Raw genomic sequence first — 17,216 nt, 5'->3', positions numbered from 1 at the left:
TCCAAATTTAAAATAGCACTGGAGACTAATCTCTTCCAGCAGGCCTTTCCAGAAGATATTTAAACATGTAAATTTTAAATGATTAATTTTAAAAGTAAATTGTATTAATAAATATGTGTCTTGTTTGTTCTTTCATTTGATGTATGTTCTAACTGATGTTGTGTTCTTAACTGATGCATATATGTTGGCCTTTTGTTGTTCCCTGCCTAGATCCATGGTAAGAAATAATAATAATAATAATAATATCTCAAATAATCCAAAATCCAAAACGTGTTTCATCGGTGGCTAAGATAGTGACATCTTTGCTTTCTGTTGGTTCAGTGTGCGCAAACTTTGTTTTATGTACAAAAATTTTAAAAATATATTTTATATTATTATTATTATTATTATTATTATTATTATTTGTCCTCATGCCATCGCATTGTTCTAGACAAAGTGAAGAACAAGATAGGTCCCTGATGCCGCAGACTGAAGGAGTGAGATTATCACAAGAAGATTTGTTTCTTTCTCCCGACCACAAAAGCATCCAGGGTTTAAGGTCTCTCTTTTTTGTTTCATTCCTCCCAGGATGGGTTGTATTAAATCTAAAGAACGTGGCTTTCATGGAAAGACTTCAAGAACTAATTCCAGCTCCAGCCTCCAGGGTCATTACGTCAAAGATCCCACGTCTAAGAACTTTCCTGTAAGTCTAGGCTGACCATATGTGCCATTTTAAATGGGACAGAACTGTTGCATCTCATCGCTTTAATATAAATGTCAATTTTGTCCCGTTTTCAAGAAAAATGCCCTGCTATGTTGCAAAAATGGTTTGAAGATCCCAGTTTGAAATTGTGGTTGTCAAAAAAAAAACCTTACAAAATTGTATTATGGAGTGTGAGAGGTTTTATGATAAGGTGTTGAAAGACTGAAATTTGCTATGTAAGATTACATGTCTTTTCTACTTTATGTCCAGGTTAAGGTTGGGTTAGCCCAGACATCGTCTGATAGTAAATCTGCTTTTGTTGGTTTTTCCCCCACTTTAAATCCCATTTTTGCATGGGATCCCTCATGTGTGATAAACTCCTTAGTCTCTTCAGTGTAATGAGACCTAAGAAGTGTGAAGAGCCCACTATCCAAGTTGGGGACTCTTCAAATGTGTCAGACTACAGCTCCCATCATCCTCCATTGACAATGGCCATATGGGGGGGGGGGTCAGAGTGAGCAATATGCTCATCTGAAGGGCACCAGGCTGGAGAATGGCTGTGTTAATAAAGACTGCAAAGGACCATGCAACATTTTCAAAAAATCATAAATGTAAAATGTTGTAGTAAGGATGAATTGTGACCAGTTTAAGAACCAGTCATTTTCCATTGCATCCCAGGCTTACCGAGGATCCTGCGTGGGGACCACACAGGGAAATGATGGTATGTATTGTCCGGTTTGGTCAAAGGCAGCTAGGTTAAAGGCTGCTAAACCAGGGCTACTTCTTAACACCTTGCAGAGACTGTGCTTTCCCCCTAGGAACAGCTAATTTTGCCAGATACCTCTTTGGAGGCTCAAATGGCACATGAAATGGAAGAACCAGTGCTCTGGTAGAGAGCTGGAGGTTCCCATTTATGTAGGGGTGGGTGGATCAACTGTGGGTTTTAGTCCAAACTCCAAAGAAGCGATCCAAGGTGCAGGAGCTATTTTGGGATATAAGATTCAGCCCCTTGGCTTTCCCTTGTAAAGTTAGAATCATAGAGCTGGAAGAGACTTCCAAGGGCCATGAAGTCCAAACCTCTTCTGCCATGCAGGAAGACACGATCTAAATACTCCCTAGGACAGATGGCCATCCAGCATCTGCTTAAAACATCCAAAGAAGGAGACTCCACCACTCTCTGAGGCAGTAACATATTCCACTGTTGAATGCTCTTACCATCAGGATGTTCAAACCAAGGACTTTATCACACCAGTCTGCTGTCCTGACACAGTTGTGCTAAAAATGGAAGCATACCAGTTTTGTATTATTTCTTATCACACTTTTCCCTATGATAGCGTTTTCGTGATTCTCAGTCTCATGATCTGTTTTCCACGTTGCCAAATGCCACCTTCCGGAAACAAGGAATTGCCCCCAGGCGCATGCGGCCAATCAAGCTAATGGGGCTTGACTATTAGTGATTTTTCATTTTCGTGGGGGGGGGGGCACTGGCACTGATCCCCTGCAAAAACAGAGGGGCAACTGTAATTTGAATAAGGAAAGCAGTAGGGAAAAGAATGTCTGCATGTATTAAGGTGGACTGCTACAGAACTTGGAGAAGCAACCTCTATGCATTGCAGTTTTCAGACTTGCAACGGTCCATGTGGCCAATGGCTGTGGTGGCTGGGGATTCTGGGAACTATAGTCCCCCAAAGAAACTTTTCCTAGTTCTTATCTCTAAGGACACAATGTTGTTCTACTCAGAAAATGAGTTCCTCCCTGCCAGTGAATTATTATTATTATTATTATTAGTAGTAGTAGTAGTAGTAGTATCTTGCCTCTCCCTACAGATTGAAGCGGGTTTACAGTTGGCAGCTTGGGAAGTGAAGGCAAATGATGCAGTGAAGTCTCTAGTGATGGCAAGTGGTATAGATTTACCCCTGTCCTCTTGAAGTTTTTTGTTTAGCTTGGGGAAAAGGTTAAGGGGTGATATGATAGCCCTGTTTAAATATATGAAGAGGTGTCATATTGAGGATGGAGCAAGTTTGCTTTCTATTTATTTATTTTTTATTTTATTCTACTGCTCTAGAGAATAGGACTCTGAGCAATGGAAAAGAGATTCCATCTAAACATTACTTCCTGACAGTAAGGGCTGTTCGACAGTGGAGCACATTTCCTCAGAGAATGGTGGAGTCTCCTTTGGAGGTTTTTAACCAGAGGCTGGATGGTCATCTGTGGGGGTGTTTTCATTGTATATTCCTGGATGGCAGAAGAGGATTGGACTGGATGGCCCTTGGGGTCTCTATGATTCTATGATTCCAAGTACATTGCCTTGCAAGGAGACATCTGAGAGCATTTTTGCCCTCTTTCAGACTAAACATCTAGGCCTAGGGTCATCCTTGTTTCCAGCCTGTGTGTTGTGCTTGTTGTGTGAATGCATGCCCTTCCTCACTCCCACAGGATCAGAAGACTTCATTGTCCTGGCCCTTTATGACTACGATGCCATCCACAAGGAAGACCTCAGCTTTCAGAAGGGGGAACATCTCAAAGTCCTAGAGGAGTGAGTACCAGGTCTCAGTCCAATTTTTTGAAGAAGAGGGCATTTGGCATAAGAAGCAGCATTCCCATGGGTCTGCAACCTGTGTTCTCTGAGAATATCATCGATTATATGCAGTTTCAACTTATGGCACTCCTATCCTTTGGTTTTCTTGGCATGATTTATTCAGGGTAGCTTTGCCTTTGCCTTTTTCTGGGTGGAAAGGGAATGACTTGCTCAAGATCTGTGGGTTTCCATGGCTGATCAGGGATTCAAACCATGGGCAGTCCTAGTCCAGCACTCAAACCTCTAGCCCATATTGGTTCTCTCCTGAAAATCTTTTACAGGGTGAAATAAGCTATGCTCCCATGCTTTCCCTTTCTCTTTCTGTGTAGGTCAGGCGAGTGGTGGAGAGCCAAGTCACTATCTACAGGCAATGAAGGCTACATTCCCAGCAACTACGTCGCCAGGGTCAACTCGCTGGAGACAGAGGAGTAAGTCTGGACCCGCAACTGTGCCTCAGGGAAACTGGATTCCCATGCACAGTACATATGTCTCAGATGCCTCCCTGTTTCAGTCCCACAGTGTGGGTGGCAGCAATTGAGTACCAGGTGTTTGCACAGGGAACAGGGATCATTTAACCCCCACTCCATCCATGCCAGTCTATAGCTCACTATTGTGCCAAAAGTAGAAGCAATGCAACATCACTTCTAGTTTCATTTTCTGCCATTTTCTTTAGAGGGTTGGGAGAGTTCAGCCAAACACCTGCCAGCCCTGGATCCATCCAGGAAAGGTGGGATATAAACCTGATAAATAAAATCAACCCATCAATTTACTGATATCATGCCTTTTCCCCAAGACTGGGATTCAAGGCAGTTGCATACTGAAAGAAATTGAACCCTCAGATTAGGGCTGCATCTACATGGCAGAATTAATGCACTTTGTCACTGCTTTAACTGCCATGGTTCAATGCTGTGGAATCCTGGGGTTTGTAGTTTTGCAAGATATAATTTAGCCTTCTCTGTCAGAAAACGCTGGTGTCCATTATTTAATGGAAGTTCAACTACTTTGCCCAGGTTTGCCCCCCAGCAATTCCAGAAAGGCTGAGAGAGACCCCTGTCTGGATGCATTTAAGCAGAGCTGTTGCCATTTATGTACACCAAGCTTGGGCAACCTTCAAGTGTGCACTTTCCACATTTGTGCACCAACCACTGGGCCACTTTTCTGCTATTGTAGGCAAGATTTTCTATTGTCGTAAAGGTAGGAGGGATTAGGGGTTGATAAAAATTTTGTTGTCTTACTGTCATTTTATCTCTGTTGTAATCTGAAATATAAATAAAACATCATCATCATCATCATCACCATCATCATCATCATATGGACCTAGATGGAACAGTGGGATTGATTTTGGAGCTTGCTATTGATTCCTCAGTTATTAATGAATTGTTCATGCAGTCTTCACATCATTAATTTTTTGAATGTTCCTAAATTAATTCAAGGGAATACCCAAGCAAGGGGACTGTGGGCATTTATTCATATAGTCACCAGCTATCCAAGGCCACTGATGTCCATTTTTAGCATTTCAAAGGTTTCAATGAAGACGCTTCCTGAGTTACTAGCTATACAGAAGCCTAGACTAACCCATCCCAAAGTCTCCTCCTCATGACAATCCCTTGGTCAAAATAACCTACAATTTAGGCATCCGGAGAAAAGGCCCTGGGAATGTCAACATAGCTGAGGAGAGTTCTAGATGTTATCATTCTGTGCAATGCTAGAAATGTGGAGAGTGAAGGGACATTTCATGAGGATGGGCACAACTAGAGATGGGAAGCTTGAGGAAAAAACCCAGAAAACTTTTTCCTTCGTGACTTCAACATTTCCAGAAATTTTACATGGATGTTGCCTCCACAGTTGGTTTTTCAGAGGCGTCAGCCGGAAGGATGCAGAGCGGCAGCTGCTGGCTCCTGGAAATGTTATCGGCTCCTTCATGATCCGAGATAGCGAGACTACTAAAGGTAATGCTCCCTCCCACCCCCCAAAATGGGCAATAGGTGCCAATTTTTTTAGAAGGATCCGTCCTATCCCCTATTTGCATCAAGGACAGGCTGCCAACTAGATACATATCTCAAAGAGGAACAGCAATCTCAATCTGCTTCTTAGTGATGCTCAAACTATAAGATATTTTGGAAATTCCTTCTTGACAGAAGATTGAAATGTAGGACACGTCTTCAAAAAGGAGGACAACTGGTCCAGATGAGAATGTTGCTGTTGCCATTTGAGCTTGCTGTAGTTTCCAAGTCATCTTGGAGGGGCAGTTTCATGTAGAGTGCATTGCAATAGTCTAATCAGAAAGTTACCAGTAAACTATGTGGATCTACATGGATTTATATTTTAACATGTGCTATGCGCCTTTGTAATCTCCATGTTTATTTCTCATGGAGAAACCCTCCTTAGAAACACTGTCTCAGACCACATTTATAATGAGTGAAAATGTTGCACCTTAAACTCTGATGGCAGGTCTATCATTTTTCAATAATAAAGGTACAATAAAATACTATTGAAGGTCTGCTCTGCACTGCAGAAATAATGCATTTTGATGCTGCTTTAACTGCCATGGCTCCATACTATAGAATTCTGGGATTTGTAGTTTGTTGTGGCATCAGGACTCTCTGACAGAGAGGATTAAATATCTCAGAAAACTACAAATCCCGGAATTCCATAGCATTGAGCCATGGCAGTTAAAGCAGTGTCAAACTGCATGAATTCTGCAATGCAGATTAGTCCCAAATCATTAAAAGTGGCAAAATACCAACAACTGTCTATGTGCCCACATGTGCTGCTCATACATATTGAACACAGTGATAGATCCCTCCAGAAATTGCTATTCATTGATGCAGGACAACAAATATTATTATTTCTATTAACATAAGAAGTAAAAGGCTGCCCTATTGCATAAGAAGCGTTATGGTTGGTTCTTGTTTCCTTAACAAGGGCTGTCGTTTTCTCCATAAGAACTATTTTCCAGACCGATAAGGGCAGTGCTTTGGATTTCTTCCCATGTCTAGTGATGGCCATCCTGGCCACTAGACAAAGGAACCCAGCTAGATCCCATTGAAGGAGATTTATATGGTCGGAAGGAATGGAAGAAACCATTGTCCTCACCCTCCGTCCCTTTCCCTCCTCTTCTGGCAGGGAGTTACTCTTTGTCGGTGAGAGATTTTGACAACAGCAACAACATGGACATAGTGAAACATTACAAGATCCGGACACTGGACAGCGGGGGTTTCTACATCTCTCCTCGGAATACCTTCAACAGCCTCCACGAATTAGTTGCCCATTATAAAGGTAAGTAAGCCTTGGGAATTTTGGGATGGATATACCTTATAATCATAATGTTATACTAGTTTAATTCCATTGTAATGCCCACTTTTGTATTTTTTTAATTGTTATTGAGGGGGTTAAATTTGTAAGCTCTGTTGTGTCCCATTTTTGGGAAATAAGCAGGAAATAATAATAATAATAATAATAATACCACCCCCTTCACCATCTTCTGCTGCACTGAGGGGGTCTTTCTCTCCCTGCTTCAGGGAAAACCTGAAAAGCACCCCATAAGGTAGCAGTAAGACCAAAATAACCTAAAGGCACCAGATCCCATCTGATCGAAGCAAAGCAGGGTCAGCCCTGGTTAGTACTTGAATGGGAGACTATCAATGAAGACCATATGCTAAAGGCTATATTTCAGAGGAAGGAGCTGGCAAAACCAGCTCTAAGTACTCCTTGCCTAAGAAAACACTATGAAATTCATGGAGTCACCATAAGTGAAAAGGCAACTTGAAGGCACATGAGTGTCCAACATCAAGTGGGTCTGTTGGGGAGTTTGACACTAAAGGACTGCTATTCTTCTTGGGTCTCTTTCAGGACAAAGCGATGGTCTATGCCAAGCACTGACCAACCCGTGTGTTGTGCCAAAGCCTGAGAAACCCTGGGAGAAGGACGCCTGGGAAATCCCCCGTGACTCCCTGAAGCTCGAGAAGAAACTAGGAGCTGGACAGTTTGGTGACGTCTGGATGGGTAAGAAGATAAAGTCAGACTGTTTATTGCCTTCATAGTAGCATGGGAAGAGTATGCTAGATCATTCATTTCCTGCTTCAGAAACAAGTTCAGCCATAACTGGGTTTGAATTCCCTCTGAGCCATGAAACTGACTGTCTGACCTTAGGCAAGTCATACTCTCTCAGCCTCAGAGGATAGCAATGGCAAACTCCCTCTGAAGAAACTGGCTAAGAAAACCCCATGATAGTGTCGCCTTAGGATCACCATAAGTCAGAGACCACTTGAAGGCACATAACAACAACAACAACAACAGAGGTGTATATGAAACATAAATGAATTTTGTGTTTAAACTTAAGTCCCATTTCCAAGATAGCTCATTATCTACATACAGCCAAATGCGGGTATTCCAAAATCCAAAACAGTTCTGGTCCCAAGCGTTTTGGATAAGGAAGACTTCACCTGTATAATTCTCTGCAAAGACAGGAGCACAATGGAAAAGGCATATTGCGATTCTATGGGTTTATTCCAATGGGTTCACTGTGATTCTACCGCCTCCCTCTCTCTCCTCCAGCCACCTACAACAGGCACACAAAAGTGGCCGTGAAGACCATGAAGCCGGGCAGCATGTCCGTAGAAGCCTTCCTGGAAGAGGCCAACATCATGAAGACCCTGCAGCACGACAAACTGGTCAAGCTGAATGCTGTTGTGACCAAGGAAGAGCCCATTTACATCATTACAGAATTCATGGAGAAAGGTAAAAGACTGGCGACGGCTGGCCTGTGCACTGCCAAATGTTTTTAGCTGGAAATGATGGTTTTGTGGGGTGGGGAGGGTGGCTACAGAGCATGGGAAAGATGCATTTTGGATTGCAGTTCCCAGAATCTGCTGGCCATGCTGGTGGAGGATTCTGGGGGTTGTAGTTCAAAAGCATAACTCTTTCAAGTTGCAGGGTAAGGTGGAAGCTTTCAGTGAAAACTTCCAGGGAGTTGTAGCCCCCCAAAATAATTTCTCCAATCCCTGGGGTAGGATGAAGAGGAGGTTTTCAATAAAATCCCCCACCCCAATACATTTTTCATGTCCTTAGTACCTGTTTTATGTTCCTAGTACCAGAGGCAACGTCACCCACCACGTATTTTTCTCAATGTGTACTTTTATTCCTGAGAACAGTGTGTTGTGGTTTGAGCACTGGATTAGAAATCTGGACGCTGGAGACCAGCATTTGAATCTCACTCAGCCATGGAAACCCTCTGGGTGCCTTGGGCAAGCCACACACTCTCAGCCTCAAAAGGAGGCAAAAGCAAACCCTTTCTGAACAAATCTTGCTGAGAAAACCACATGAAAGATTCACCTTAAGATCGCCCTAAGTCAGAAATGACTTGAAGGTTTGCAGCAACAATGTTCCTTGCTGTATTTGCATGAGAACATGGCAGAGTGAGGGCAAGAAGGACTGCCCTTGCTCTGAATTGACTTCAGACATTACCACATAATTGGCTTCATGAAGGTGACCATGCTGCATTGCTGGCTGTCCTTAGTAGAATTTCCCCCTCCAGCTACTACATTTTGCTCCCGCACAACCGAGGGGCTCTCATTCCTTTGTTAACAACTTGTACACAAGTGCCAAATGCCACGGAAACTGTGCAGAAAGCAGCATGCAGCTGCAAGGAAGAGATAATAATGATCAAACAGGAAGGGAGAGAGAGTTATACACACAATAACGAAGTGGAGAAAAATAATCATTCGTGCTTTGAAAGTGTATTTATTACAGGAAATACAGGGCAACTGGGAGTACAGGACAAATTACTCTACACTGTAGTTTGACACCACTTTAAGTACTGTAGTTCTACCCTATGGAATCCTGGGATTTGTAGTTTTATAAGGCTTTTAGCCTTCTGTTCCAAAAAGTGCTGGTGCCTCACCAAACTACAGATCCCAGAATTCTGCAGGATGGAGCCATGGCAGTTGAATTGGTGTCAAACTATTTCTACATTGTAAATGCACCCTTTGTTCTGAGTAAGCCTGTTGAGGACTGGGCTGCATAAATTCATATAACACATTCCAAGTTTTTTTCCATTCTTTCAGGCAGGAGTGAGTCAATCACAGCCTTCCAGATATTGTTGGGTTGCAAATCCCATCAGCCTTAACCAGCAAAGCCCATGACGCTGCATGCTGGGAGTTGCAGTCCAACATATTCTGGAGGACTAGAGTCTGGACAGCCCTCCCATGGGAGAATTGGAAAATAAATTGCATCTGTTTGGCTTTCAGAATGTCCTACAGACAAGTGAGGAAAGCAAGGTTGCCCTCTTTTAAGCCATGTTTTCGCCCCTCTAAATAATGGACTAAAAACTACTTTCTGCCTCTGTTTTCATGTGTTTCTCCCTTTCATTGCTTCTTGGCTAAGATACTGCAAAATATTTGCAGCTATGCTACTGAGGACAGAGTGGGATTTTTTAGTGTGTATTTGGACACAAAATGTACAATTGGAAAAAATGTGCTGTTGGAAAACAATAATGTACTTTTAGAAAAATACAGTGGGCTCCTGGCATCCATTGGGGTTTGGTTCCAGGACCCTCAGTGGATTCCAAAATCCATGGATGCTCAAGTCCCATTATATACAATGGCTTAGTAAAATGGTGTCCCTGTATTTTATGGCGAGACCAAGGTTTGCTTTTTGGAATGTATAAATTTTAAAAAATATTTTCAAACCATGGATGGCGGAATCTGTGGATAAAGAAAGGCCAACTGTAGTGTGACTACTGGGGCCAATGGAGTTTGGAGGACCAGTATTGTCTTCATTCCTGTTTCTTATTTTTGGGAAAGTATTGCCTCCAAAAAGTAACTAGTAGCACGCAACACATTACTTCAAAGATCTGATTGTGTATAAGGCAACTTTGTACCATACATTCATGACTGTCAGGGAGTGGTTCTCCGGGGAGAGAGAGATTTCAGATGCCGATTGCTCTTTTTAAAATTGTGCCAGGGATTGAACCAGAGAATAAATTAAGTAAATCCACTAACCAGAGCATGGAAATCTGGAGGTGGAAGTTTACCACAACTTCTAGAATCTCACCCAGCCACCTATGGATTTTGAGAGTGAAACCCACAGGGGCATGTCACACTCTGTCAGCCTCAGAGGATGGCAATGGCAAACGTTTTCTGAACAAAACTTGCCAAGAAAACCTCATGGCCTTAGAGTTGCCATACATTGGAAGTCACTTGAAGGCATACACACACAATTAAAAAGGAACATTTCCAATCTTTGGGTGGACAATATCAAGTGGGGTTCTAGAGGCTGTTTTTTGGGCCAATATCATCTTCTGATGATATTGATTGATATTGATATTGTCCACCCAAATTTGTCTTGTCTTCAAGGTTCCACTAGACTCTTGCTTTTTGTTTCCTTCCCATAGGCAGTTTGCTGGATTTCCTGAAAAGTGATGAAGGACGTAGTCTGCTGCTTCCAAAACTGATAGACTTCTCTGCCCAGGTGAGGCTGTTTCAGGATACACTCCCTCCATGGGAACAGGGAGAATGGAGTTGGCAAGTTAATTGCTGAATAGGTCATAGCATCATAGAGTTGCTTGCAATTTGAATCCACTGGGTCCTGAGCTAGACTCTGGAACGACTGAGGAAAAATATTTTTTTTCAATATTTTCAAGCCATGGATGCTTGAATCCATGGATAAAGAATCCATGGATATGGGGGGCCAACTAATATAATGTCATGTATATGAGAGACCGCATGATGTTTTGGTGTCAGTGTTGGACTACCGTATATACCCAACTATAAGTTGACCTCATGTATAAGTCGAGGGCAGATTTTGGGGTCCAAATATATATGAGGCAAGAGGCTAGTAAGTGGTCTGTGGAGAGCCTTGTTCTTCCCAGCTGAAAGCAGTTGAACCCATATCTGAATATACAAAACTGTCTTCCTATTGTGTATGGGTGTGTGTGGGGGGGGATGAGTTGTTTTATTTTTAAGGCACAGAAAACCTGGAATGAGTCCAGAGGCATTTCCTTCCCTTAGGCCTAATTCTCTGCAAAGGAGAAACTGTTTTCACTGTATCTTAGAACAAACAGCCCTTTGTTCCTCAGGTCTGACTGTGTTCTCCTTCCTTCTATCAAAGTCAGCCATTCAAAAGAGCAGGTGTGCCTACTGTCATCCATCTTGTTTGTCTTGGCTGAGCGGACAGTTAACTCTTTCTTCAATACATCAAAGACTTACGAATCATAGAGAAGAAGGGACCACAAAGGCCATGTATTCCAGCCCCTTGCTATAAAGGAATACACAACTAAAGCACTTCTGAAAGATGCCCATCCAACGCCTGTATGAAAAGACCTCCAAACATGGAGAGTCTGCTACCCTCTGAAGCAGTCCATTCCATGGTTAAACAGTTCTTACAGTAAAGACATTCTTCCTAATGTTTTGGTGGAATCTCTTTTCCTGTAATTTGAATCCTTTGCTTTGTGTCTAAGGCTGCATTAACACTACAGAAATAATGCAGTTTGACACCACTTTTAAGTGCTGTAGTGCCATCCTATGGAATCCCAGGATTTGTAGCTTTACAAGAGTGCTAGTGCCCCACAAAACTACCAATCACAGGCTTCTGTAGGATCGAGCCATAGCAGTTAAAGTGGTGTTAAACTGCATTATTTCTACAGTGTAGTAGATTCACCCCTGGGTTTTGGAGTAACAAAAAACAAGCTGCCTCTCTCCTCTATATGACAGGCCTTCCAGTATTTAAAGATATTGTGAGGTCATTGCAGAGGTCATTGCTAAAACCGTGGGGATTATCAGACAAGGGTCATCACATCCCTGTCCTATCATGATCCCATTATTCCCGCACAAATGCGGGAAGGACTTTTAGAGGGACTTATCTCATCCGGGAAGTACAAATGACAATGATCAAGCGAAAGGCTTTCAGATGAAATTGCGCAGAACCCATCATTATCCCATAATTAACCTCTCATTAAGGCAACATTGGCCTGCATTTTGCATTAACAGATGTCCATGTTAATGCAATGCCACTTTAATGACAGGTTACAGATGGGAGAATGATCCGGTCCCTATCCCGTCCCCGTGTGAAAATCTCCATTTCAAAGCTGGAAGTTCTTAGTTTTTTAAAAAGTCCTACCTCTTCTAACAATGTTGGTCAACAAGAAGGAGTAAATCCACAGTCAGACATTGTCTTTATTTGGGATAGCCAAAATGCCACAAAGGTGTGCAGGCTTTTGAGTTCTTCAGAATTCTTCATCAGGCTTGTGGTATAAAAAAGAGGAGAGGGATTAGCCAATCAACATTCATGGACTAATTTGCAATCTCAATCCTCCAGTTGATAATCAGTAAAATAACAACCAAAGCTCATGCTGCCAATTTCTTCACTTCAGTTAGTCTCAAAGGTGCTACAAGATCTTTCTGCAAACCAAACCAAAGCAACAGTACTTCTGACTTCAAGATTAAAATGTTGATAGATTAAAAAGACAGCAATAGCAGTCATAATGAAGGCAACAAATTAAAGATGAGAAAGGTATTAGCCAGACATGTGTGGCTCAGGTCCCACAATCTGTCTGGAGGCATAAAACTGACACATGTATTTTGGATTAACTATATTTGCTGTTATCACTTGCTGCCACATCAGCTTTGACTTATGGCGATCCTGTGAATGAACCTCAGCAATCAGACTTGCAAATAAATTTGTGTTTACCTTCCCATGATGGATTGAAAAACAACAACAGAGCACACTAAATGCAAGATAGGTGGGTGAAGGAAATCATGTGCCATGAGAAACAGCCATCTTTCTCCATTTGGAGGAGCACCTCTACAAAAATGTGATAAATGTATCATTCACTTTGGCCATGAAGTCTGCCCAAGGCTAGCTGAGTGAGACTTTGTTCCTAGTTTAAGAGGTGCAAGGGTTCTCTCCTAGCATGCCATGGATTTATGTCTCCCAGCCATCACCCCTTTGTAACAGATGCCTTTTTCTTTTCTTGCTTCAGATTGCCGAAGGCATGGCTTTCATTGAACAGAGAAACTACATCCATCGGGACTTGAGAGCTGCCAACATCCTAGTATCAGGAATACTAGTGTGCAAAATTGCTGATTTTGGCCTGGCCAGAGTGATTGAGGACAATGAATACACAGCCAGGGAAGGTATAAAGAGAGGATCTGTACTCTTACAGCGGTCTCCCTGTTTTCTCCCTCTACCTTTATTTGTGTCTCTGGTTAGCTAGCTTTACATTGTACTTTTCACCTGGTTGTTTGAGAGAGGCTGCCTGCTACGGCATTCTCCCGAAAGTTATTTTTTCATCTGAAGCATAATCTTTTCCCCATTTTTGATTCATCGGACAGGTGCCAAGTTTCCCATCAAATGGACTGCACCGGAAGCCATCAACTACGGCTCCTTCACCATCAAATCAGACATCTGGTCCTTTGGGATTCTCCTGATGGAGATAATTACTTATGGACGGACCCCTTATCCAGGTGCAGAGAAAGAAAAGCTCCTCTTGCTGTGTCTCTATGGGTCTTGGATTTCTTGGTTTTAGGTCTTAGGAAGAGTGGGAGTCCTTTGTGGAAAAGAGATGGGATGAACAATGGTTTATTCAGTCTTAAGTCTCCAGATCAACCTTCTTCAACCTGGTGCTCCCCAAATGTGTGAGAATACAACTCCCATGGGTAAGGACTAATAGTCTTCCAACACATCTGGAGACTGCCAGGTTGGAGGAGGTTGCCACAGATGATAGGAGTGAGTCAGAACCAGCATCACAGTTTTTGCCTTCTCTGCAGATGGTCTATGGATGCATGTACACTTTAGAAATAATGCAGTTTGACACCACTTTAACTGCCATGGCTCCATCCTACAGAATCCTGGGATCTGTATTTTGGTGGGACACTAGCAATTTTTAGCAGAGAAGGCTAATGATCCTGTAAAACTACACATCCCAGGATTCAATAGGATGGAGCTACAGCACTTAGAAGTGGTGTCAAACTGTATTATTTCTAAAGAGTAAATACACCCTATGAGTGTATCTACACACACACACAGCTAGAACAGATTCATGCCGTTTTTGATCAACCAGTCTCCATCCTATGAAGGCCTGGGATTTATAGTTTGGTGAATTACTTGAAATTAATTTATTTATTGTGAAATCGAGGGCTTTAATGGCTGGAATCCATAGATTTTTGTGGATTTTTCAGGCTATGTGGCTGTGTTCTGGAAGAGTTTATTCCTGACGTTTCACCAGCATCTGTGGCTGGAATCTTCAGAGAATGCTGGCATAGGAGTGAATGGGGTACATATATACTATGTGACCCTGGACTGAGAGGATGCTGGTGAAATGTCAAGAATTAGCAGAGAACTCTTAAGTCCCTTGGGGCTTGCCCACTCCTAGCCTGGAGCTACTGCCAGCCAAAGCATAGCAGCACTGGGCAAGAGGGACTGATAGCCTGGTCTGTTTGTATAGCCAGGGCATGTGCTGGTGGGGAAGCACATGCCTTGTATCCAGGAAACTGCAAGTTTAGCCTCTGGTATCTCCAGCTAAAATGATGTCAACAGACTTTAGGAAAGGTTATGTTTTTGAACAAGTTTCCAAAATTCCTCAACCATCTGAAAGCCTAACCTCAGATCTTGGAAGAAGAAGATGATGATGATGATGATGATGATGATGATGATGATGATGATAGAATCCTAGAATGGTAGAATTGGAAGAGACCCTAAGAGCCATCATATCCACCCCCATTCTGCCATTCAAAAACACAATCAAACCATCCCCCCTCCAAAGAAGGAGATTCCACCACTCTCCAAGGAAGTGTCTTCCACTGTCAAACAGCTCTTACTGTCCTAAAGTTCTTCCTAATGTTGAGGTAGAATCTCTTTTCTTGTACTTTCATGATGATGATGATGATTGCTAGTCACACACTCATCCCATAGCTTAGAGGAGGCACTAGCCAAGCTAACTGGGGGATACTTGTAACTGCAGTCCAAAAAGTTAAATTCCTCCAAGCTGTGGTCGCAGGTAGCAAACCTGGGGGGGAAAGGACCCTTGGGGAGCTGATAATAGCAAGAGTAGATGATGCTGGGCTAAATGAACTCAAAGTCCCACTCAGTTTTAGCTAGTCTGACATCTTCATAGAGGATTATGTATCATTCTATAGAGTATCACTCTGTTCAGCTTTAGTCAGACCTCAGCTAGAATCCTCTGTCCAGTTCTGGCCACCACAGTTCAAGAAGAATAATGATAAGCTGGAACGCGTTCAGAAAAGAGAAATCAAGATAGTCAAAGGTCTGGAAACCATGGCTTATGAGAAATGATTCAGGGAAATTGGTATTTTTTGCTTGGAGAAGACATGATAGCCATCTTTAAGTATCTGAAGGGCTGCCAGCATGTGGAAGGTGGAGTGAGCTTGTTTTCTGCTGTTCCAGAGGGCAAGACCCGAACCAACGGATTTAAATTACAGGGAAGGAGATTCTAACTAAACATTAGGAAGACATTCTTGCCAGTAAGAGCTGTTTGAAAGTGGAATATATTGCTTCAGTCGATGGTGGACTCGCCTTTAGAGATATTTAAACAGAAGTTGGCTACCTTTGGGATTGCTTTAGCTGCATATTCCTGCATGGCCCTTGGGATCCCTTCCAGCTCTATGATTCTGGGGGTGCATCTACACTGTAGAAATAATGCAATTTGATGCCACCTTAATGCCACGGATCTATCCTACAGCATCTTGGGATTTGGAGTTTTCTGAGACACTGGCAGCTGAGAAGGCTAAAGACCTTCTACAAATCCCAGGGTTCCATAGGATGGAGCTGCAGCACTTAAAGTGGTATCAAACTGCATTATTTCTCCAGTATAGATGCATCCTAGGGTTCTAAGATGGGTGATGTGACATGAAACAGTTCTCCTCTATGTTCAACCACCACAGTCTTCTTGAGAGGGATTGTAAATAGTGATCAGGCCGGTCTGGTTTTATTTTAATAATACCTGTAAGTCTCTTTTTCTTTCTCTATTTTAAAATCCAGGGATGTCAAACCAGGAGGTGATGCGTGCCCTTGAGCGTGGCTACCGGATGCCGTGTCCAGAGGGTTGCCCTAGGGAACTCTACGAAATCATGATGCGGTGTTGGAAGAACAAGCCGGAGGATCGCCCAACATTTGAGTACAATCAGAGTATCCTGGAGGATTTCTTCACTGCCACAGAAAGTCAGTATCAGCAACAGCCTTAGAAAACAGATAAATGAAAAAGCAATGGAATGAGAAGGTCCACACAGAGAACAATGCTGCGAACAGTAAACGTGGACATCAAGAATCCCCTGGTGGCCTAAGTAGACATCTTATTTTTGTCAGCTTTCAAAGGGATCTCACTGGCTACTGTTAGGAACAGTACTAGACTGAAACTTGACCTAACAAAAGCCATTCTTGTGTTCTTAACTAAAATATCCTAATGAAACCACAGCCACAGCCAACCAATGCCATTGCAGAGGAGGCATGGTACGCACCTTTAGTTTCCAGTTGGAAAACCATCAGCTGTTCTTCTAGGGCAGAGCTTGGAAAAGACAAAAATTCAAAAGGCTCTCCATCTTTGGAGGTCTTAAAACAGAGGTTGAATGGGCATCTTTCAAGAGTGCTTTAGCTGTGCCTTCTTGCATCTCAGAATGGGGTTGGACTAGACTTGCATCGCAGAATGGGGTGGACTTTGTGGTCCCTTCCAACTCGACTTTTCTGTGGACTACACCTCCCAGAATTCCTCAGCCAACACAGCCATGGGAGTTGCAGTCCAAATAAAGTTTTTTCAGCCTCTGTTCTAGAATGCTTGGTTGTGTGCAGAGAAAGAGAAAATTTGTCCTGTCATTAACTTACTGCTTTAAATACATTCATTGGTATCATGCTAATTTGGTTTCCTAGCTGTCCCTTAATGTAAGAAACGGTTCCTAATTTAGGTGGCAAAGGGGTCTGAAAACCAAGCCTAATGAGAAACAGCTG

The 17,216-nt window shown here is 42.7% G+C and overlaps 1 protein-coding gene across 1 annotated transcript; it reads left to right on the top strand.

Moving 5' to 3' along the window:
* Positions 1-568: 568 nt before the first annotated feature.
* On the top strand, positions 569-17,125 carry LOC149315436 (tyrosine-protein kinase HCK-like). The gene is made up of 12 exons (XM_089513454.1): positions 569-682; positions 1,361-1,403; positions 3,119-3,218; positions 3,590-3,688; positions 5,106-5,209; positions 6,387-6,539; positions 7,113-7,265; positions 7,818-8,000; positions 10,654-10,730; positions 13,240-13,393; positions 13,592-13,723; positions 16,257-17,125. Exons 1-12 carry the CDS (start codon positions 569-571, stop codon positions 16,457-16,459), a joined length of 1,515 nt encoding a protein of 504 aa, XP_089369580.1. The 3' UTR covers positions 16,460-17,125.
* The last annotated feature ends 91 nt before the right edge of the window (positions 17,126-17,216 follow it).

The sequence above is a fragment of the Sceloporus occidentalis genome, unplaced genomic scaffold (assembly GCF_023333645.1).
Source record: "Sceloporus occidentalis isolate IW3139 unplaced genomic scaffold, rSceOcc1.0.p SCAF_3, whole genome shotgun sequence".
Classification (NCBI taxonomy): domain Eukaryota; kingdom Metazoa; phylum Chordata; class Lepidosauria; order Squamata; family Phrynosomatidae; genus Sceloporus; species Sceloporus occidentalis.
Note: the sequence above shows the minus strand (reverse complement) of the source record. Positions and strands in the feature narration are given on the sequence as shown.